This window comes from Simochromis diagramma, unplaced genomic scaffold (assembly GCF_900408965.1).
Source record: "Simochromis diagramma unplaced genomic scaffold, fSimDia1.1 OVJJ01000545.1, whole genome shotgun sequence".
Lineage (NCBI taxonomy): Eukaryota > Metazoa > Chordata > Actinopteri > Cichliformes > Cichlidae > Simochromis > Simochromis diagramma.
The window spans coordinates 4992693-5017376 of record NW_024387371.1 but is presented as its reverse complement, the minus strand read 5'-3'; the positions used below and the strand labels follow the sequence as shown (position 1 = coordinate 5017376).

Sequence of the window (24684 nt, the reverse complement as noted above, 5' to 3'; positions counted from 1 at the left end):
TTTCTCTTTCATCATCTTCACTCTTATTTCTTAGGCTGCATGGTTTCTGTATTGCCCCAGAGTCCTTACGAGCTCCTGCAGTGGTATTTGTTGGGTGGTTACGCTTAGCCCCTCAGAGACTGGATGTGCCTTAAAACAAGTATGCACAAAAGTCCCTATTTGTGTGCCAGGGTGCTGAGCACAATTTTTGGCAAAGTAATTTTTAACAGCCTGCGACTAGACTATGTATTCAGGTCAACTACGAAGAAAATACTTTTTTTTTCTGTCCTGACTGAGGTTCTTTTGTGATTTTTTTTTTTTCTTTTTCTTTTTCTTTTTAAATGAATAAAGGACATTGGAATATGAGTCACTTGCTGACTAATTTATCAATCGCTAATTTATCCTACCTGCTTATTAGCAAGCCCGGTGAAAGCAGACGAGCTTCTAAGCTTTAAACATCTTCCTTTTCCTAAGCAGAAATACTCCTGTGCTGATAAGAGCCGAGCTTGTCTCAGTCTGTCTCCTCACTCTCTGCAACAGGCATGCAGTGTCAGATAGTTGTGTTCTCATTATGATCAGAGACTCTGAGGCAGGTTGAGCCTCGGGGTAGCCCTCGGTCATTCGCTGATGAGTGGGTGGAGGGGACCAATCCGGCTTCACTGTACCACTCAGCAGACACACTCGCAATGCATCTGCCTGACAAGTGGCGCTCCAATACCACTATACATGTTGTTACAGAGCAGCCGAGAGAGCAGAGAGATTATTATCTTGGCATTACTTGAGTGGTGAAAACTCCTGATAACAATTCTGTCCAAGAGCAATGCAGTATGAATAACAAAATTGACTTTGATCTGTGGGTGAATGTCTATGACTGCGATGAGTGATTTTTAGACTGGATATTAATGATTGCACTTACAAGGCAAAAGTGCTTTCACTTACAAAAATGAGAATCCATTATAGCCGGGGAATCGCTTAAAAACTGGGAACAGATCAGGCTTTTATTGTGTCTAGTTTTTCTAATTCCCTGGTTTCTTTGTGGCCAAGATGTTGCTTGATACAAACATTTTAATCTCATTTTGGGGGCAAGTAGGCTGCAGAGTGAGTGCCATATTTACAGACACACATAAAGTCAAAGCTGTCTGGCCCAAGCTGCGACCCGAGGTGATTCAGCGGGGCTTCGTTCTGGACAGTTGCTCACTTTCATCCTGGCTGATGGAATATAAAAGCAAGACATTTTTCAGTCTGCAACAGAGTGTCAAAGATTCTCACCTTAAGAAATCTGACTTTCCCTCTCAAGGAGACTTTTTATGTGCTTTTAATCAGTCTGTTTCCCTTGGTAATTATTTTTTATAATGAACTGCATATTTGCCAGGGTGTGCTTCTTTGTTAAAATGGTGAAGAATATTTCCCTGTTAGCTGTGTTTCTGTTCAGAAAAAATAAGAAGTTAGCTGCTTCACATGTAGGATTCTAATTCACAATTAAAAGGTGGGGTATATTGGGAAGCACCCTTATTCCTTTTGGATAGTTGGATCCCATTTTCATACCTATATGTTAAATATAAGGCTACATCTGAATACTTGTTGCCTTTGCTTAGCACAACGTTGTAGCTCAGCTGTCAGATGATGATGATAATGACTTTTATTTCAGTCATTATTTATAGTTTTTCAACAACCAAAATGTCCATAAAAATAAGTGACATCAATGAAAAATTATATTCCATCTACCTTTTTATAATATATTTTTTCTTCACAGAATATTCTAAACCTTAACACTTTCACCAATTTATATGAGACCAAAGCAAACAAAAGGCAATAATAATAATAAAAAAACAACTTAAGAGAAAAACAAATGTTGGTAGTGACCACTCCTATACATACACTGATTGACCTTTCTCAGAGACATATAAGTGGGGTTGGGCATCGTTCACTCAGTGGTGCATTTTTCTTTGTCCTGTCTTCTCCTAGAAAATAAGTCCATACTTCTTAAATGAAAAATATTGTAATTTGTCACATTTTACAAACCATATCAGGTGCCCTGGTCTCTGTGTGACAGCGTCTGTTGACATCACTGTTGCAGTACTGTTTAATATTAGAGTATGCAATGTTACGGTCTTATTGGTAGTGGTGGGCTGTCAATCTCACATAATGTATTTGTTTCCCGTAAATAGCATGCATGATAAGAAATGCAGTGCAAAAATGCCAACACAATGAAAACGAGCTCAGTTACTTTGACAAAACCTGCCCAACTACCTAATTATCTGAAGATGATGTCGATGAAGCTGCCGATGATGCACTAAAAGTTTCATCATCATCATCGTCGTCCTTGGATTTACTGTTTCATAATATTTCATAATGTTAGCTCTGGGTCCTTTCAGGCTTTCAGGCTATAGGATATACTCTTCAGCTTGTAGATGTATATATTTTTTTAATATCTGACCAGGAGTTTCCTCAGAATTGATATGCTGACATGGCCAGCTTTGCATTTTGCAAAGTGAGTGTTGCAGAGAGCATTGCCAATGTCTCGGTCGAGTTTTGAAAAGCATAGCTGCACCAAAACCTACTTTCAGTCACTGCTGCCATTTCCCTGTGTATTTGGACTATATGATAAGACTATATGTTTCATCATATAGTCTCGCTCTCATTCCTTATCTGCTCTGGTAAAAAATTTGGCACTGACTGATTTGCCATTATAAGAAAAATGTAACAGAACACAATGAAGAAACAGACGTTTGCATCAACAGTTTATCCAGTGGCTCTAACTTTATACCGTAATGTGAGGACTGACTGCAGCACAAACCAGATGTGGTGCGATGTGTGGTCAAGTGAAGTTGATATTTGGTGAAATAAGATGTGTGAAAATGAATAAAAAATCATTATATACTTCCAGATGTAGGAGCTCGTAAGGACTCTGACAAAAATGGCTGCACAGATTAAGATCATGGCAAAAGTATGCTCATAATTTTTGCTTTTAATCAAGTTTGTACCCACTTATGTTTGTTAAACTGCCTTCTATCATCATTGAATTTACATGTAGATTTTGAATGGTTACTTTTTTCTTTTTTTTTTTTTTTTTTTTTTTTCTTTTGTGGATGTTATAGGCAGTATGAATGTCAGGTCACAGAACCACAAAACCATAACCTGTAGACACTGCAGATTCTCTGTTGCTGCCCAGGGGAACCCATCAGCTACTGAAGCCCCTCTGTCAAAGCACCTTTTCTGCCTTCCTCGAGCAGAAAATCACTTTATCAGCAGCTGGTGAGGCCCTTGTGAGCACCATTTGTCCCCTAATTTCAAATGGTTGCAGGGCTGACAAAGCTATAGATTTCAGGTACAATAGAGGATGGGGAAAAATGTGGTTGAAATCTCCCAAACTTTTGAGGGTAATGGCTTTGTATGCCACACCAGTGTCCGCTGGTATAAAAGAAACATTCTAACCCTCACACTCAGGAGTACAGAGCGCTGGGCTTGTTTGAGGCTTGTTTATTTATCAAGGCTTTAATTTGAACAATATGTTCCAAATGAGCCCTGTGATGCTTCTCTCAACTGTGGCATTGTGGTTAAAATTAGAAAGCTCTCTCTCCTGCTCCCTATCTCTTCCCCTTGCTCCCTCTCACCCTGTCGCTGGCCTTTGTTCTCTGTGCTGACAACATCCCCGTTGGTTTCGGGGGAGGATTGAGTCAGCGCTGACGGTATTCTGACCCCCCGAGTCTTTGACTCACCTCTAGAGCCCCCTTCACAAGTGCTGATGGCTCACTGAGGAACCTCAGTATCGTCCCTGAGCCAGCTGCAGCGACTCTTATATCATTAATCCACTAACCTCCCAGAGCCCACATTTGTTTTTCTGTTCCATTACTCACTGATTGGGGACTCGAGGATTCAGGAGAAGATATCAGAGGGCCTGTCATCTCTGTGTCTGTAACGCTACACTGTCCTTTCTCAGCTTTCACCCTCTTCTGGGTTCCCTCCTGCGACCCCTGAGCTCAATAATGGGGCTGCGTCTGTCTTTGAAAGTTTGGCGGGGTCAGGGAGGGACGTCATTAGGCTGGTCTGCGGTGGTCAGCGTTGTCGAGGGGGGTTGGGGGTCAGAGAGAGCCTTGTTTACAGACTGTGTGTGTTTACATTCCTGATGGTGAGCGCCAGCTTTAGAGACTGCTGGAAGTTAAAGGAAATGCTCTTATTCTGCTTAGTAATGGAAAAATCCAACCCAATACATCAAGGAATCCAAATGAAAAAAAAAGGTTATTTATTTCTGGCCAGTGCATTCTGGGTAGAAAGGGGGATGACTTCACTGATGAATGTGAGACTTCCTAAATGAACAGAGGCATGGGAAAAACCACATGACCCTCCTGAAGTATTTAGTCACCCCCGGTGAACTCTAGATATAAATTTATTGCAGACCCTGATAGTGTATACTGTTCTTTGTGGCTTAATCACTGCACTATCAATCAAAGAGGCATCTAAGATTTTCACTGTCAGTTAATCTATCAGTTATCTCTTCTATTTATCATTCGGTCTATAAAATGTCAACAAATTGCAAAAAATGCAGAGGAGCTTAATTTGTGTAACCAGTAGTACAAACTCCAAAGACATAGAAGAGGAAGAAAGCAGGAACTGTAAATTCTTTACATTTAAAAGTTAAAATAAGTTGTTTCATTACTTTAGTTTGTTGTTGATTAACTTGCAATTACTCAACTAATCATTGGAGCTTTATAGTGCTTCAGTCCTTTTAGTGTAGTGTTCTTGCTGGTGCCACAACAAACCATTATTATAGCCCCAAGAATCTTGATTTGTATTTCCAATTAAATGAGGCCATAGCTGAATAATCACATGTATAATAATGACATGGGCAGGTTTTTGATGGGATTTTGCTGTAATTTTGTAGCGACTGAGTGTTAGATGGCAGAAATGTTGATTTATATTGTGTTTTTCTAAAGTGATATTGCAGGAGTTGGCACACAAAGTGCAGTGCTTCACTGATCAGTAACTGTTATGATTATGATTTAATCTAAACCAATAAAAGAAAATAAAGTGAATATGCTTAAAAAAAAACAAAAAACAGGTATGCTGTCATCTATCATTTTGCAAGGCTGCAGTTGAGTAAATATGTGGTGGCTTTAATAAATTGTTGGTGGGTTTTAATGATTACATTTCAGTTGTTTTTTCTGTTTTTAAATTTTGCCTCACAAAGCAGAAATACCATCTTTTTACACGTGAGCATTTAGAGCTTATCGTGGTAATCTCACATTTGTGTTTGGACTATTGGCCTGATTTAAAAACTATGGGTGTATTTGATTTTAAAAACTTTGTCTGACCTTTTATGACCAGAACAATGAGGAAAAGGAGAAAATAACAATGTATCTAAGTAATAAGATGCAGACCCAGCTGGAACGGAACAGTTATTAAGAAAATATCTTAATAGGCTTTGAAACTGGCTCCTTGGTGTAGTGGGTGAGACTTTCACTTGGCAAGTAAAAGCTTGACTCAGACCCCCTCTGGGGTTGCGTCAGGAAGGTCATCCAGCATGTCTCTCAGCCAAATCAAACATGCGACAAGGGAGCCACCGAGAGTCGCTTTATCTTAATCGGTTTTGGGCTGAACACGGGTCGCCTTGTTTATTTTCTAATAATTTGATTCAAAAAGTTAATTGTCAGTTACTTTGCCAATCAATTATTCATTGAAATGTTAAAGACTTTCTGTTTTCCCATCTCCTTTAGCACTTTGACAGTATAGTCGTTACCCTGGTTACTCATTTTCTTTCTGTGGAAAACTTGGTCTTTTTTGTAATCATGTGACTGTAAAATCTGGCATCTGATTTGAGATACAGTAGGTGCTGTGACTCGGTGGCCCCTTAAACGCTTGATAGGAGCGCATGGTCAGGATTGAAATGAGGTATATATGTCCAGTGAGTTCCAGCCCACTAAAGTCCACATTTCTGAACTTTTAGCAGTTAATGCCCGCTTCATGGCTTACACAGAGAACCATTCACTTTATCCCTCAGTTTGACAGGAAACAACTAAAAATATCACACTTGTGCTGTAATTGCTATGTTACCATCTTTATAGTTGGTACTGTATCTGGCATGAACCACCAATTGCTGTGTGCCGAGTGGAGAGTGTCATGTCAGTTAGCTCTGGCTGCATAAATATAAGGTATACAGCTGGACTAAGTGCCACCCTTCCCGCATATAAAATATCCTGCATGAGGCCAAGAAGTCATTAACAGTTCAGGACACATTCCAAGACGGTTGAAAAATCACTTGAAGAGAACAGATTAATTTCTTGTCAGTGGGCTCCTAATGAGATCTGTTACAAGCTCTGCTCATTTATTCAGAGGTGTATGTATGTATTAGACCTCTGACGCTTAACAGAGTGTCATGTCAGTCTCTCTCTCTTTCTCTGTTCTCTCTTAGTATTACTCTATGATTCACTTAATTACTGTAATAAGTGTTTTCCTTCTGGAGGTGGTCCGGAGGTCTGTGAGTCATAGTCTATTAAGGCCACACATGCTAAAGGAAAGACACCAGATGCTTGGCCTATGAACAAAATCACAGAGAAAAGACATTATTTATTCACAAAGCCTGAGCTTGAGCTACCTTGAGATATGTTTTATAAATGACACGAGGTGAATCCACTTGCTCTTTACTCTGCAGTCTCCAGGCTCATTGCTGCGGTTGTCTTTATGTATGCTATGAGGCGCAGACACTCTGAAACGCTCATGAAGGAGCGAACAGATGGAAGAATTACACAGAAAGATTGTGTACGAGTTGGCTTGAGTAGTTGAAATGTTGTAATGAACCCCAAATACGTATCCATTATACATCGTTTCAGTTGTTGGCGTAATGGAGAAGCTCACCGTGTAGGAGGGTTGTCACGATACTAAAATTTCAAACTCTGTACCGATTGCCCAGAAAAATATTAGATTAGATTAGAACAATGCTGGTTTGTCCAAATGTATTCAGCTACAGCCCTGTGTATTTCCTGTGCTTCTGGTGACTTGGCACCATATTTTCGTTGCTGATCAAAAAGTTGGTAGACTGCCACTCTTGCTGTCTAATTTCCGGTAGACTGTTCTTTACTTCAACATGTGACTAAAGGAAAAAAATAACACTTGTTAGTCACAAATAATTATCTGGTTAAACTAAAATGGGACTAATATAGTTTCCCCCCTAGCTCTCTCATTAACATTATCGTTTTATTATTAGCCATAGCCGCCAGCCGCTGCCTTAATGATAATTTAACAGTTGGGGGTGGGTAATTTGGATAATTGCTAATAGTTAAAAGGCTAATGTCAACATGTGCGCTCGCCAGGTTAACATTTATGATGAGTGTTTAATACGTCAGTGTTGTTGATGTTGAGAGCTTTACTGAAGTCATAAAATTGGTCATGAAGGCCATGGTGTGTCTTTAAGATCCTTTGCCTTGTTTGTTGTGCTGCTGTTCACCTGTTCAGCTGCTAGTGAAGGGGAGGGGCTGTGCGACTCCCTATGTCTAGCAGCTGTTTGAAGTTTTTGTCCGTATGACCAAGTGAAGTTGGTATCAATAAATAAATGCCTATCCCAATATGAATTTTTAATATCAACTAGTATCAGAGGATCAATTTGTCTTACCTATGGTAATAACAAGTAAAGAGCACATTAATTTGGATTAAGAAGGTGAAAAAAGATTGTTAAAGACTTAGAAAAGGAATTAGAATAATTCACATAATACAGGCACACATTAGATTAGATATCTTAAATAATCAGAGGATTACTCACTCTTTACACTGTTGTACAAAATGCAGATGTGTTATTTTTTTGTGCTGTTGTTGTTATAAAAAAAAGAAATGCAAGAAAAGATTTGTTCTTTTGCAAAGAACCAGACTTTAAAAAATTAACACCTTTAATATATATAACAACCTCTAACATTAGGCAGTGTAAAAAATGGTGTAGCACACCATTACGGGATACAGCAGCACTATAAGGGTCAGTCAGTCTACCCTTGTTGTGTTATTATGTGCTCCTAATAGACATAACAGATGGTGAGTGGCCCTGAGCAATAAGAAATGAAGTGTCTAGATGTCTAAATAAATTAAGGGTGTTGGACACAGTTCATGTCTTTCATGTTAACACGACTTGGGTGCTGAAACTTATCTTGTAGGTTCTTGTACGTTTTTACCCTCACATTAATCTGAGGCTTCATGATTGGTGGACATAAGCAGGGAGGGACCCGCAGGGTTTTGAAGTTGTGATCACAGTTTCTGAAAGCACAGGATCAGTCAGTGGTCATGATTCCTAAACATTAAGAGTGTGTGAAGGATGAGTGTAAATATCCCGAATGGAAGCAGTGGATATTTTTATTCACAACTTTTTAGAGGTTTGCTGGACAGCCAACACTGTGTCCCTTCATTAGCTGAAAGGAGATCTGGGCAAGAAGGGTGGCGAGATGCTAAATTTTGTGTTAATGTTGACATCTGCATTTCATCAAAACGATTTCTTTTTTTCGAGGTCTACTTTTTTGCTGCCCCAGCACAACTTCAGTAGCTACAGCTTTTCCAGAGTGCTGCGTTGGTGACTCCCAGGTTACAGGAAAGAATCACAAAGCCTTACATTAGTGTGGGAAATGTGCTGTATACAACATTAAATGTGCACATTTTCCTTTGGTGTTTGGTCGGATAATGAGCTAAAGACTCTAGAGGCTGGATTAACACCTTGGGCTCTTTGTCGAGATTTTCCTGAGCATTTTGACATCCTCCAGTATATGTCGTAGTGACTAACACTTTTGTTTATTTTTTGGACATTTTGGAAGTAATTTGAAAGGTTGTGGTTCTGTGTGTAACAGTGTGATTCCTTTTTTTTTTTTTTTTTTTTTTTTTTTTTTTTTTTTTTTTTTTTTTTTTTTTTTTGCAAACAAAGCGCATCTGTTGCACAGACAGTGAGAGTGGACTGTAAAATGTTTCCAACTTCTAAAATGATTATTATTTACATAATTAGAGATTTTGTATTTTCTCTGAGGTCAAGGGTGTTGATATAATTCTAATCATTTTTCACCCAAATAAGGAAGTAAATACACGGTTCTAGGGGAAAAGCGTATAAAACACACATTATTCAAATCGGAGTACTTTTTAAAAATATTTTAAAACATGCCCGGATCCTTTTATTAATACAGAAAATGCACATTTGTGTTTTACAAGCACAAATCAATGGAGAAGAAATGATTGCTGGTTTTTCCACACCAGTTGCTTTGCTTCACAACAAATAGTTGGCTTGTGAGTTAAACATCATATGGATCATTTACAACGATGAAGATAAAAGAGGCGCTACAGCCATTCTGACAGCTGCTCTGTACCTAAAGTAATTATCCTGACCTTAACCCCATCCTGCTCAACCGCAACCCAAACTATAGTGTAAGTGTGGTTCTAAGATGGATAATTACAATACTTTTCTTTGTAATTATACACAGTATGACAAACACTGTGATCCCAAGAACACATTTTTATGGCATTGAACCCAGCACCCTTCCTCTTCTGCCGCAAAGAGCTCATGAAAATCAAGGAGTTCATCGGAAAATGGCTTTGTCAGGAGGAATGTTTTGTTTCTAATCCTTCACCACAAATGTTCAAATATTGCACCGAAATCATTCTGTCAGGAAAACACGGCCGAATATTTTATTACTTTCGCTTATTGAATGCATCTCTCGCTCCGTATTTGTGACGATTATTTCACAGTTGACTGCAGGCGGCACAAGTAAAGCTACACCTCTGGGTGTCCCAGCTCCAATCAGTCTATTTCTGTATTTGAAGGAAAGTTGATGGGTTTGAGGGGGCGGGCAGGTTTGGGGCAAAGCAAACAGCTAGGGTCTCAATACTCAAAGTCAACATTACCCTATGTTTGAACTACACACCTTCGGCCCTACAATTCTCCCACACACTCGCGCTCTCTCCCCTCTGAGTCTTATTCCTGCTAACACCCCCCTTGAGCTGGCCCAGCTAAATACACTGCTTATCCCAGGGCTTTCTAATAAATCAGGGAGGAAAAGCACCTCTGACAAAGTCTCACCTCCACAGCCAGCAGCATTAAGCTGGCTGCTTTGACTTAAATATGGAGCCTGCTTTTGGAGTAACTTTCTTAATCACCGCTTCTGAGGACAGGAGCGTGTTTTATCCAGCAAATTGAATACAATTACAGAAAATCCCATTTAATTTACCCCGCAACGTTCCATCATGCCAAAATAAAAAATTCCAAATTGTGCCTTTCTGAGTAAGGGCATGTCACAATCCATGCAGGGATTTAGAAGTCTGACGCATGGTGGGGGTTAGAGTTTTATTGAGCATGCCATGTAAGCAAGAAATGAAGTGGAATCAGGGAGAGAAAACATGCTTTATTATTGTATGACTTGGTTTCATCCAGAGTAGTCACTGGATTCAATATTCCACAAATGTCAGTGTGTTTGAACACAGACTTGAGCTATTTGTGGCTTTAATATGCTCAAGTGCTTAAACCAGAGGAGAGCTACAAGACAGCAATATTCCAACTGACACATTCCCCAGAGGAAACTGTTTAAACATCTGAGCATTGCCCAACATATCTCTCGTCTTTGGTTTTGTTGTTTTGACTTTGTTTATTCATCCTTGTCTCGAAGCGCCGGCTTCATTCTATGCTGCCTTAACTTGTTCCCAACAAATGTGATTCCTCAACACAAAAGAATGAAAGAACCTCTCAATGAAAAACACAATCTTTTTCATCTTAGGCATGAGTCAATTACCAGGGCGGCATTACTGAACGCCCTGTACATTTTTCTCAAGCCTTCAGAGGATCATCCCCTGGACTGAACCAAAGAGTGTATTGATTCTGACATGTTTATTTCCATGGCAAAGGCAGTGGGGTTTCCAGAGAGACCATCGCATTTAGCTTTTGTTGTCTATGTGTCTGCTGGAAGGCTCCCAGTGACTTTTATGGGTGGGTTTTTAAACATTGCTTTGACAGACATGGGCTATTGTAGTTTGTGGGCCAGGATTTCTTAATTTTGATGTTTATTTCATTTTCTTTAGCTCACAACAAAGAGACAATGGGACTGTGAGAGAGTAATTTAATTAAAACACATTTGTGTTGACTATTTTCCTGCTTTTCAGCTGAATTCCAACAGTTTGCTAGCTGTTAAGTTAGTTATCTGTTGTTCATTGTCATTGTTTCTCAAATGTTACTGGTACCACAACTCTGTCATGTCTAAAGATGACTAAATTTGTAAGTAATTTTGGCAGAAAATATCCATTTCATTTTATTTTTCAACTCATAAATTGCCTGGAGGATTTCGAGTACTGTGCATGTGTTGTATAGTTAGTTTTACAGTTTCAGAAGTTAAGGCTGTTGTATTAAAACCCTAAACACACAGCGAGCTGCTGCCTGTCAGTGTCGGTAAAGACATTATATATCACAACATGGCAGTTATGTAACATTTGAGACACTTATAGCCTAATATCTGCTTCTGCTCTCTCGCACCCAAGTGTAGCCTGGAGAAATAACTGCATCAATTTGAATGCAAATTTGACTTGAGACGAAAGTGTGAGTGTGCAAACCTGTACGCATGTGTGTCCCAAAGTGTAAGCGTAAGAGTCGGCAGCATTGCGGACCGGAAAGATAAAGTGAACTGATTCTCCAGATGGGAACATTAATAGGATGATGAAATAAGGGATTCTTTGAGTTTCTGTCATAATGAATATTAATTACCACAAAGATTTGGCACCAAGAAACCTGACAATAGGACGGATAATTTGTTGTGATTAATACCTCGTCTATTGAAAAACACTTCTTCAAACAGCCTCTCTTGCTCTTACCCTGGAACACAATCTGTAAGGAGAAAGAAGCCAGGCTCCTGGGGAGAATTTATATTGTTGTCACCAATTATAAATCACTGGAGGGTCTTGAGGACCTCCTGCAACTCTAAATGTGTTTGTGGAAACTTGGCAACTTGGCAAAATAAGCCACAAATGTCCCAGGTTTCTGTATTCCCCTGCTGAATGCTGCACAGATGCTAAACTCCCCAACGGACCTGTGAAACATGGCATATCATTACAAGAATAATGCTGCTGCTGGAAAACGCTGGTATTTTTTTTAAATTTTCATAGTTGTGTTGATGTTCAGCTTTTATAAGGTTACTGAGCAGATGGTCAGTCTGTTTTGACAATTTGAACATTTTCCACTCTGTTTTATAGCTATAACTTTTTAATTTACCAAACAATTGCCAAATGTTACGCTAACACACAAATATGGTGAGACCTAAACTGCTGGATAGCCAAAATCATGATTTTGTCTTTTTCTGCACAACTTCTCTAAATTAAATAAATCACTTTTAAGTCCTATTTTAAAGTGCAAAGCAAAACATTGTAATGTGTTCTTTTTTTTGTTTTACAACATATATATATAACATAGATCCAAACATTATATCTGAATGATTGATTGTTAATTGTTTTTTCAGAACTCCAAAGCAGTTTGTCAGATTATGGTATCTCAAAACAAACTTTGTGATGGCCGGGAAGGCCGATCGATCTGGATGCATTTAGAAGTCCAATTGTAGAAAGTCTATGGGAAAATGGCTCTTTTTTTTTTTTATCATGGCCTCAATGGCTCGATTAAAATCTAGTTGAATACAGAATGATGTTCACCTTATACATTATGGTTTCCAGAAAGATGATGAAATGATTCATGATTTAGAGACTAACAAATGACTTTTTAAACTTATCAACTGGAAAAACACCAAAAAACAGATCTTCACAAACCAGTGGGTGACTTCATGGTGGCTAGATTAACTTTTTATATACAGACTATACCTGTAACTAGAGGAAAATATTGGAATACTGGATAGTTGGTTTTGGGAAGCTACAGATGGTTGAAACAGATTGTTGAGGGTAGGAGTTGCTAATGATGTATGATGATCTGACATGTCGCTCAGACAGCATAATCAAAGTCTGTGGACTAAACAACATTTTCTCTTGGGATCAGCAAGCAAATGTGCAACAAAAGCATAGCCTGAACCTTTGAATCACAACTCTTTCAATTTAAGTGAGAACAGAATCTGTGAATACATTCACATAATTGCCTCTTGTTTTAGTCATCTCTGTCCTACAGTTATTGAATTGTGTATCCTCAGGATGCTCATTAAATTACTTTTCATGCTGTTCTGTGATGTTTAAGTAATGACGACCACGACTAAAATACTGAGCAAACCTTGTTTAAACTACTAAATTATTATGTGTTTTTTCTAAAGTTTACTGAATGCTGTCATTGTAGGTAATTTAGCTCAAGGCATGTCTGATTCGGTTCATCATCACAGAATCTATAAAGTCTGAATGAGCCCATGAGAGCAGGTACTTGTCTGGAGACTGGCAAATAGACTGGTAATTTAAACAGTGCTTTTCTACTCTCTGTGAGCACTCAGACTACAAACCACAATCGCACAGCCTTTTAATGCTATATGCACACAGTTGATGGATGCATCAAGGACAATTTGGGGTTCGGTATCTTGCCCGTGGACACTTTGACGTGCAAAGTGGAGCAGCCAGGAATCAAACCATTTGCCTTGCGATTGGTAGATGACCCGCCCTATCTCCTGAGCCACAACATCCCTAAATTTCTAGTTAATTTGTGTTTGTGAGTTTTTTGCCTTGTGTATGCTCTGCACAGTTTGTGTGTACAGTCTTATTAAAGCTAAACTTCAGAAACTATGTGCTTGCTTATAGTATGTGCATATGAGACTTTTGTTAGTGGTGGTATTATTGCTGTTAGTGATGCTTGCACTGTGTTTGCACGGTGACCATATTGCATTCTGTTTTCTTCTCCACATTTTCCATTCATCTTCCATTTCTGGGAATTCTGCAGTGTCACTGTCCTTCTTTCCAGTGCAGATTTCACATCCTCTGGTAATAGGCAGATATAGCTAAAATGCTAAGCTCAGGGGTTTGGGTTGCTGGTCATTTCCCAGTGGGATCAGCCAGCTCCTGCAGAGGGCTTGTGATAAGAGTGGATATTGGAAGCTATGTAAACCTTGTTAAGCTGCCCTCCCCCTGTGTGAAGGGGGGTAATCCTAAACACCTGGGCTAGTTAACTGGGATTTGGCTGGATTAGGGGCTCCGTGAAGGCCAAACTGATCTTCCTTCTGGTTAAATCCATTTCCATTCTTATCTTTTGCTTTTTCTTCTTTGTAATCCAAACTCTGTTTGGTTGCACAACAGTTAAAATTGCTCTGTACAAAACTATTATCAATGCCAAAAATCAGTTATTCATTCCTGAGCAACAAATAAGTGTAACTGGGTTTGGTTAAACTGGGCTTCGAAAGACTTGTTTAAGTACATCTGAAAACTTGCTTTTTAGCTTAGTAAAGGCTGCGGGTCAAAGCTAGGTGTTTGTGTTGTCTACTGACTTAATGATCCCTGATTTCTTCTTAGCATAATTCTGTCAATGACATTAAATGTTTTAATGGGAACTATTGTGTTTTTTCTTCTACTGTCAAACCAGTAAATGCTCAAAATAAATAATGAGGTCAGCATTATATGTATATAATCCCAAGGAGACCAGAATAATCTTCAGTCTGCTCTGAATGCTCAGTTTCTTACAATGTTTTTTTTTTCTACTCTTGGGTCTGAATGATGCCAGCAAGAGCAGATATTCTACAATCATGTCAGCTCTGCCTGTGAATGCAGAAGTGTTTGGAAGTGGCAACCAATCAGAAGAAAGTTTGCTTAAAGGGAGAGGAGCTAGCTTGGCTTGCTTCAGACAGTGAATGAACATGCACTTATGCCCAGCATAAGATGAATAAGAGTTATTTTGAGATGTAAGTGAGCAGCACTACTGTACTATATCTTTCTAAAAGCAATGTGATGCTCAAAAGCCTCAGTTCCACTTCCCTTTAGTACTAATTCACAAATGTTTACATGCTTATACATTAACATACCTGCTCCTAATCTGTATATTTGCACTGTCTTAGCATGCTGATGTGCTTACATGCAGCCTCACAGAGCTGCTTTGTTGGCTGTCTGGGGATATTTGTGGTTCAGTGGCCAGTGCATCCCAGTTGTTTTCAGGCTCTGAGATGAAGTGTTCATTTAGAGGTCGCTTGAAGCACAAATAATGGTTATTGCCCTACCACATGGTTAAAAGTGTCCCCGCCTTTTTACTAAAGCTTGGTTTGTATTCATTTTAATTGTTTGTCTCTGAGCGCGGCCCATTACATTCAGAAATTGGGGATGTTTTTGTGTGGTATAAATGCAATGCTATCACCAAGAATGTTTTAGCTTCACCATATAATTGGTGTCTCTTATTTTTTTTTTCTAGATGTGGACGAATGTGCAGAGGCACTTGATAACTGCAGCATTGACGCCATCTGCCAGAACACCCTGAAGTCATACAAATGTATCTGCAAGTCAGGCTATAAAGGGGATGGCAAACATTGTGAAGGTAAAAGTGTCATTGCATTAATATGCTTATTTTCAACTGTGACTTGGTGCTTGGGGAGGATTTGTACAATACACTGAAGTAAATGCAATGTTTCGAATGTTAATTTGCTTTACATCTCTGAATGCAAGTCCCTGAGCCAGTGACGGGCGTGATGAGAGCGTATGTCTCAGTTAATATAACTCATTAGTTTAAAGACTTCCTGAAAATGGAGGCAAGACAAGAGAGAGGGCTGCAAATGGAGGGAAGGTGAAAGCCAGGTGCAGAGTGCTCCTTTGTGACGAGATGAAATGAAGCAGTAAATTTCCTACACATGTTAGAGGAGAAAATTAAGATAGCGGCTGAAACGGCAGTCGAAGGCTCTGCCAAGCCGTCAGGGATATTTCCACAGCCGGAGGCAGGCCTTGTAGACTGTCAGACACAAGTCTGTTTTTCTAGCCCTTTTCAATGGGCCCAAAGCCTCCGGATCATTATATCCCACAATTTTTATTACTATTATTACAAAACCGTATTTCAAAGTGCCATTTTTTTTCTCTTACTGTTATTATTCTTTCATTTACTTGACCAAGTGCTTTTCATGGCTTTCTGTCTGTAGGTCATAAAAGTTTGCTTTTATTGAATTTATTGTAAAATATGTGCAAGGTTGGGTTTCCATTGAACTCAAGGTTGATAATACTTGTAAAACAAAATTCAAAAGCAGGAGTACAGTGACTTGTATTGCCTCTATTCAATACTTCTTTGCTGCCTGTTGAATGTCATAGTAATTTTTGAGTGCTGCACCAAGTTAACACCTACTTGTGTTAAAAAAGGGCACCAGAAAGCATAAAGACAAGAAAAGTGAAGTATTTTTGATGTTTATGTGGTGATCACACATGCACATGGTGAGTGCAGAGGCCTCAATCCTACTCATATAAAATCTTGCAGTCAAAAGATCATGCAGGGACGAGTCCAGAATAAACGGGACAAGAGGATAATATCAGCCAAAAATGTATACAGGTTTATTATTTTTTTCTTTAAATTGAAAATTAATTAAATTAGTCTATCACAATAAAAGGCCACTAATTATAACCCCCCCAACCTGGCAACCTGCCAGCACTGTAACAATCACCTGATAACTTGCTGTCACCAGCATGACACTTACAATGTATTTTATTTTTAATTTAATTTTTTATTTTAGCAATTCCCCAACAAATAAATACACTGCAATACAAATCCACAAGGACACTTATTACATGCACAATTGTTTCCCTAAGCAGTCAGTAGTACAGTTCCTTGGAATTGTTAGTCTGCCTGCCTCACACAAAAGGACGAGATAAATGGTAAAGTGGAAAACTGCACCCAGGACAGTAACAACTTCACTTCTTTCCAAGCATCTGCCAAGACAGCATGCTAACGCTAAGCTAGCCAAGATCCCAGAGTGAGTGGCGGCGCCAGCAGCCAGACCCTTAACTTCAACAGGTAACAACATATCAGCCACCCTCCCTTGCTACCAGTTCACCTTTCTACAGCAGAATCAATGTGGCAGTCACGTTTTTGTGCTGGTTTTCATCTGTACTTTGTGTGGTCAGCTTTGTATTCTACTAAGAAAAAGATTTTAGAAACGTGTGTCCTAATTAGGGATTTGTGTTGGTGTGCGGGGGGTTGTAGAATCAGCTATTTTACAGAGTTACATGAAAGCAATGTAATGACCAGTATAACAAATTACTTTTTCCTGGGGGACTGTGGCTCAGGTGGTAGAGCGAGTTGTCTCCTTATTGGAAGGTTAGTGCATTGATGACACTGACTCCTCCAGTGTGCATGCCAAAGTGTCCTTGGGCAAGATACTGAGCCTCTCAGTTGCTCTCATTGCATTGACCAGACTGTAAGTGTGTGAGCAAATCTTAGAAGGGCATACATTAAAAATTTTGCATGACTGTATGTGTGTGATTGTGTGACTGAGACTTGCAGTAGAAAGGTGCTTAACTAAGTTATGTAATTACAGAGCTCCATCATCAGTTCCTCTGATAATGTCTCTGATTGGAATAGGCGGTGCTCAATTGATCCAGTTTGTGCATAAAAGAGTCAAATCCCTTTTATGTGAACGCCTTCAGAATGCCCGAGGCAAAATGCCTGAGTTAATGAAGAAAGTTGATAAGCAACATGATACCTGTTATCTCTGACTGAAGATGTTTTTTGTTTGTTTTTTAAGGCCTCTAACACAAATAGACCCTGACTGTGTTGGACTTGGCTTGTAGTATACCCTAATGGTTGTTGGGTGGTTTAAAATGCTATCAGCTACCTTTCAATTAAAAAAGAAAAACTCACCTTTTATGGAAAGTTTAAAGCTCATTCCAGTTAACTTTAATTTTATGTCATTGTTAACTTTATTAGGACGGAGTTTGTTTTCACCACAGGATCGGAGTCTAAAGAAAACTTCATATTGGGTGAATTTTAGGTGTTTGGCTGGTTGGTTGAGTACTCCTAGCATTTTATCTTAAAGAAGCTGAACTCAACAAAAGCTCTGAAAAAATGTGCTTCCTTCTGATCTAACATTTTGGACTTTACAAATGACTTTGCAGCTAAATTCCATAAATTCCAATACTATTTTCCAGTGTTGACTTGCAGACCTAATTTAAATCACCATCAGCTTGACTTAAACACGCTTTATTCTTACTGCGGTTGTAGTGTTGCTTGTTGCTTCACACTCTGTGTTGTAGGTGTGGTTTTCATATGTTGGGCAGTGGTTCACATTTCACTTTAGCTTCTTTACAAAAATAGATTTGTTTTTATTATTATCTTTTTAGTTAGACTTTAGATGTCAGTGGAAGTTAACAATATTTCCTGCCCTCCCTTTTAATGGAAAAATCTATTTATTTAGCACAGCCGGGAGCTTCTGTAGTTTGGAGTCAGAGATCGTTAAGTTGTTCTTGTTACAGGGACTTTTTTCCCTAAGCTTTGTGGAGAAACTGCCACAGTTCCTCTGTGGATTTAAGCTGTCTGACTCTCTCTCCTCTCGATGTAATCCCAGACTGACTCCGTGATGCTGAGATAACGGCTATGTGGGAATCATACCATCTGTCGCAGGACTCCATGTTCTTCTTGTCACTGAACATGGTTCTTTTGGGTGTCGATATCTCATGCCAGTAATCTGATATTTACCTATTACTCTTGCATGATAAAGGCTTACACAGCACTGTGTAAACTTTCAGGTCTTTTAGATATGAATGAAGACGACTTTGGCGCTGACATGGTCAGATGTGCCCAGCTCTGAATAAAAGCTAGTTAGTCGAGGAGAGTCAGTGTTTCATCAACATGTGGTGGGTGTTTCTAGAACAGAGTGAAAAAGTGATGGGTGATCGTGTGCTACGATCGGAGAACGACGCAGACGTGTGGAAAGCGACTAAGCAGAGTGCAGGAGAGTCTCTATGTTTTAGTTCCATCCCTCTGCTGTCAAGTCCAATTAAGCCCTGAGAGAGGCAGTCTGAAGCAGGAGCTGAACAACCAGAATCATTGGCCCTAAATGGGCCAGTAAGTGCGAAATGGAAGTACTCTGTGTTCTCATCCACCTTGTCTGGGTCTCCTCAGTATGGGCCCCTCAGCCATCATCATAACCATAAAAGACAACTCCACTTAAACTGTCATAGCAGTCTGCAGTCTCTTTATCTTTCTGCCTCTGTCTTATTTCTGTGTCACATTTCTTTAGTTTTTAGCTACTTGAGCTGAAGTTAGGTTGGTTTTATTAGTCATAAGATCAATATTAGCATTTTTCTTTCCCAGTATCGACTAGCAGTGGGTCACTAAAATCAATGCCTTGTCTGATTTCATGAAGATATCTTCCTGGTGACAAAGCAGTTTAACTTGCTCTGATAACTTAATAGTTAGGTATGTGTTTTGTATAAATAGCTACATATTTTGCTGCTGACTTTATACTTTAGGTCATGGTAGAAAGGTTTTTAGTGTCTTGGAATGAACAAAAATGGTTTCTGATGCTTTAACATGTTGCCAGAAATAACATTCCATGAGTAAGAATCAATGTCTTGGCAACTGGAAACTGGCAAATTTTAGGATACTTTGTCATAAAAGCTTAGGCTGTTGGGTTTTAATAAAAGGAAAAATATTAGCAGTCTGTGGCAGATTCCCAGGTTATGTCAGTAGCAGGTGAATCATCCAATTACCACAGCTGATGTCTCTTCCATGTTTAGCTTAAAAGTGCACTTGTGGAAGCAGAGGTGGAACAAAACCAGATGATTTGGGCCCTCTAAAAGTTGACCTGATTGCTAAATTGTGTATGTGTTTATTTTAAGGGAATAATTAATCATTTTTGAACAAGCTTTGTCTAATCTATGCCAAGAATGATTAAAAAAAATAAAGGTTATACACACGATTGGTTTTGGCTTGACTTTATGTATTAGGCTTATTAGAGCTTTATTGTAACGAGTGAGGTTGCTACCAGGAAGTCCTTGATCCAGCAGCAGGTGTGGATATTATTGTCTGTAAACCATTACAGGGAGGTTACAGGTTTAGAAAAATGGTGTGGATTTTATTAATTTGGATCTAGTTTGACCAAAAGTTTCCAATTTTCCAGGCTGTACGCTTAGCTCACCACTCCCTGGCTGTATGTTCACAGTGAATGCGCAAATATTAAAGTGATGTCACTCTGCTAAAGTAACCCTCGGCAAAAGAAGACATTTTCGTACTTCTGAAATGTTGATACTTTGAAAATCAACTGGTTTGTTATAGCTACATTTCTGAAGCACATTCATGTTGTCATCTTTCTGCAGATGTCGACGAGTGTGCAACTGAATACAATGGCGGCTGCGTCCACGAGTGCATCAACATCCCGGGAAATTACAGGTGCACGTGCTACGACGGCTTTCGCTTGGCGCATGATGGGCACAATTGTCTCGGTGAGTGTATATGTGTGAGTATTTGAAGTGATCTTGTGTGTTGCTTTTTCTCCTACGTGTCACACAATCATGTGGTTAAACACTGTTTCCATAACGGGAAGAACTTGTATATAATTAACTACATGTGTCAAATTTCAAGCTAACCATAATTTAACCCGTGTAGTTGCAAAGATCCTTCACTCTGAATGTTTAATGTCCCAGTATGAATGGTAATATGTCTGTCTCAAGGCCAAACTTGGCTCTTATTAGACAGCTGCTTCAGATATTTTTGCCATTTCCTTGTTCACATAGCAGGTAGTTCCACATGTGCTTTCACAAAAGGAAAATGCAGCCCTTATTTATAATATCTCTGATGAAAAGGAGAGAATTTATGAAGAGTTCGACCGTGAGCTGCGAGCTCTGAGTGAGCCGTCAGCCGACGTGTTTTCCCATGGTTTCATATTTCACCAAAGTGCCATTCATGTTGGCCTCACTGAGGATGTATTACATTTAAAAGGTTATGAAATAAAGGAAAACATAGTTTTCTTTCTGCAGCTGGGGCTGCTAAACATAGACATCATACACCCACCTCCATTCCCTCCTTTCCTCTCGCTCCTTTTACCCCATCCACTCATCCTTCGCTCCTTTTGTTTTGATTTGAAATCCCAAAGTGAGACCTCGCTGCTCCTAAGAAATCATCTCCATCTTGGTTACAGCCTCAGCATGATGCATTTCACTTGATGCTGAAAGCCAGCTAGTCCTGTGAGCTGCTGTGATTTTGTTGTGGAGTAAAGTTAGATGTGACTATCACAGCAGAATTCACATTCAGGTGAAGCGATGGCAGAAAAACTTATCAGCACCTAACGATTTGCTGTGAAAGAGACTCTGCATGCGGGCACGAAAGGCATCATGCTCGAATCAGCCCCACATTTACTTGATGAACTGCATGTAATGCTGGGATTAAGCTACAATGGAATGGAAAACACTCCCATCTTTAGATCGATAATTAACCTGTCCTGACTTGACGATGCCCTCCTCTTTCCTTCAGTCTTACTGTCTCTCTTTCTCTCTCACTCTCTGCCTCTTTATCACCCGTGCGCTTGTATTTATCATGTAAAGCCGGGTTATTTTCCAAACCATTTAGTAATGGCATTCAGTTGTGCGTGGATCATTTGGTGTGCCTTGCGTGCAGGTGTGTAATTGCGATACATTGTTTGTGTGGCTGCTGCTGGCGCATCAAACGGAATTGCGTCCATCGATCCCTTTGATATAATTTGTCATAGTGAAACACACACGATCAAACACAGAGAGAGCTTTCAAGTTTCCTTTTTTTTTTATTATTCTGTTGCTTTATTCTGCTGCCATGTTTTATTTTTGTTTTTTCTCGCAAGTGACCCGTTTGAAAGTGGGCAAAGACTTCTTTGAAAAGCTTGAGATTTGTATCAGAAATTCTCTTGCATTTCTTTGAACGATCTATCAATTATTAAATGAATAAATATATTTTTTTGATCTCAACATAGCCAAGAGTGTTTGAAGACGGACTGAATTGTGTATATGCAGCTGTCAACTGCAAATCTCAGCTCTTGTCTTGAGACCTTAAAGTGCTCTAGAGACTGCTTTTTCTGGAGAATTTAATTCATTCTAATACCCGTGCTCTGCTCTGCTAAGGGAATAATCCTCAGCACAAACAGAGAGAGGAGAGGAAGAGGAATAGCGGAGGTTTCATCTTAAGGCTCCCAGCTTCCTCTTCCAGGTTTAAGCTCCTTTTTGGCCCCTGAGAAAAGATTAGTCCCCTTGGCCCTGGAATGGAGAGCCTAAGCAGCTGGTTCCCAGACGAGGTCAGAGTCTCAGAGCCCTTATAGACCAGATGTGCCCGAGGCCACAGTGGAGGAGACACTCACCTGATCCTCAAAAGTTCACCATGAGTTTAGAGTCTGAGATCTTTAAGGTGCTCCCTCTGGATTTACCTCATGCTATTCCTCCACAAAGCTCCAGCGATTTGATTTGATGTTTTTGTTTTTCTTCCCATGGTTACAGTGCACTTTAAACTCCCACAGGAGATTTCAGGTCTCTAAGGTTCTTCTGCAGTCAGTAGGCAATGGTGTGTGTGTGTGTGAGTGTGTGTGCGAGTGTCACCTCAGGGACACCGGTTAGGCCAGCGCACATGCATCCCTGTCAGCGTCTTCTTTGTTTGCTCTCTGGCGCACGTGCCACAGAGCTCCTTGTAATTGGATGTGTTGGCAGCATAATGACATTGGGCGGTGGCAGAAGGCAGCGGAGCATGAAGCAGAACACTGCCTTGTGTGCCTCACTGGGGACGCTCTGGTTTCTGAGGTCTCCCTCGTCTGCCCTAACCCCACAAAGATGTCAGAAAGTCAGCAAGGTGGAAGCGATGCGATATCACAGCGTACTGCTCCTGTCTGTCCTGAGTGAGATGCCACTCTTGTATAATTTACCTCAGAGGGAGCTATTGTACCTTCTCAAAAATCACAGGGAGAATAAGTGAAGCATATAAGAACTCGATTACATCTTTTATAACTGTCACGGCTATTATCTCGCAGAGGTGAGGGAGGGGTGCTTTTTAATCACTGCACCTCTTTCATGGCAAGGCTGTAAAGGATTTCTTGAGTCTGAGGAAAAACAGAGGAATCGGTGTCAATTTAATCCAAAACACACATCCTCTTTACAATGAAAACCAGATGGAGGACCGCTATTAGTTCCCCACTGTAGCACCAGCGTCCCCACATTTATGACTTATGTGTTTTGGTTAAGGTCCTACAGAAACCAAAATGCACTCTTATCTTTGCTAGTTCATTAAACTCTCTCGAGAAGCATAATGCCATGTGTATCAGCATAAATACCCCTTCCTTAAAACCACAAATGATAACGTTTCACTTCTCTCCGGAGCTAATACACCCAAATAATGATATTTCTATTGCTCCCAAGAGTAGGCATGCCACAGTCACATGCATCCCGAGTGTGACTCACTGGGAGAAACAAAGGCAGGCTTGAAATAGACATTACAAATGTTTGACAGAGCACCATCAAACTGCAAAGGATAAGTGTTTGTCATCATGTTATTTGCTTTTACTCATCATCCTGTTCCGTCAGTCCAGAACATGTTCATCCTTCTTTCTGTAGAATTGATTTTTTTTTTTTTTTTTTGTCCAGCTCCACATACTCCCCACACACAGCTTAGCATGCTATGTTCCTTTGATTTTTATTGACCAACACTGATTTGATTTGTATTGATTTGGCAGAGCTCAATTCCTCGGGCAATCTGTAGGGAAATGAATTCCCTTTTACTTTAACCTTCCCCAAAGACGTAGCTTGAACTGTAACACAAAAGCAATGTCATTACAGCCTTGAAAAGAGCTTTTGAAGGACCCTTTTGAAGTAGCAACTGAGGAAAGGTCGTGTCATTTAACACTGTTTAGTGTTTTGCTAAAGGCTGTAATTGTGTAGCGACGTTGTTTTCTCCTGCTTTCATAGATGACAGGAAGCGTTTCCATCAAACAAAAGTGTCTGAGTCGTCTCCTGGCTGAACCACATCCCCATCTATGTAATCCTTTGGGATCATGCTGCAAGGAAAGCTAATGAAACGGGAGGTTTCAGACTGATGTATTATTGACCAGGTTCTGATGGAAAAAGGTGGTCATCAAAGACCTTCACGCAGATTTGCATTGCTGCCTACTAAATGCTTTCCTTAAGTGCATTGGCCACTCTTCCAGTGCAGTGAGGATAACCTCCAAACCCCTGACACTGACATAAAATACTCGACACTAGCTTGGGTTTACTACCACTTTTTACTCCTGAATGTGTAGAAATGAGTCAGGGCAATGATTATCCGTTTAACCCCTCAGTCATGAAACCCAGGGGGCGTTCAGGACCATACGGATACTTCTTGTGCTTAGCACTAACCCTTCTTGACTTCTTGCTGCAGATGCAAATATCCAGCTTTCTCCCCAGCGAGAAGTCCCTTATCTGTCTGTTTCACAACAAAAGCAAAGGGCTGGGACGAGAGAGTCTCTCCATAGCTCAGAGGAGCTGGAGTGATGAGCTAAAGGATAGATGTGAGATTGGTGAATTAGCTATCGCCCACTCTCTCTCTCTCTCTCTCCACTCTCAGGATTGTTCAGTCCCATCCACCATGAAATGAACAATTCCAGCTGAGCCCACTGGCAGGGCTCTGGGGGGAAACTCAAGCCTGTGATTGGTCTTAGGGATGTAAGCATGCAGCAGACTGGGAGCCATCATGGCAGGGCCTCTTGTCTCCTTGACATAGCAGTGTCCATCCAAACATTTATCCTGGGGTTTTCTTTTTAAAATACTTCCAGACTTGTTTTGGAGGAGCAGACGAACACTGTTAAGCATGATCTTAGCTCATAGATTTTCATTTAGGAAATAGCTCGGTGGGTG

At 40.0% G+C, this 24684-nt stretch overlaps 1 protein-coding gene across 2 annotated transcripts in view; it reads left to right on the top strand.

The window, feature by feature from the left end:
* The window catches only part of scube3 (signal peptide, CUB domain, EGF-like 3), a 74939-nt gene that overhangs the window by 3027 nt on the left and 47228 nt on the right, over positions 1–24684 (top strand). For both annotated transcript variants that reach the window (XM_040007591.1, XM_040007590.1), the window contains exons 2-3: positions 15281–15403; positions 20161–20286. In XM_040007591.1, the coding sequence (XP_039863525.1) occupies positions 15281–15403; positions 20161–20286 (249 nt within the window). The remainder of the gene's footprint in view (positions 1–15280; positions 15404–20160; positions 20287–24684) is intronic.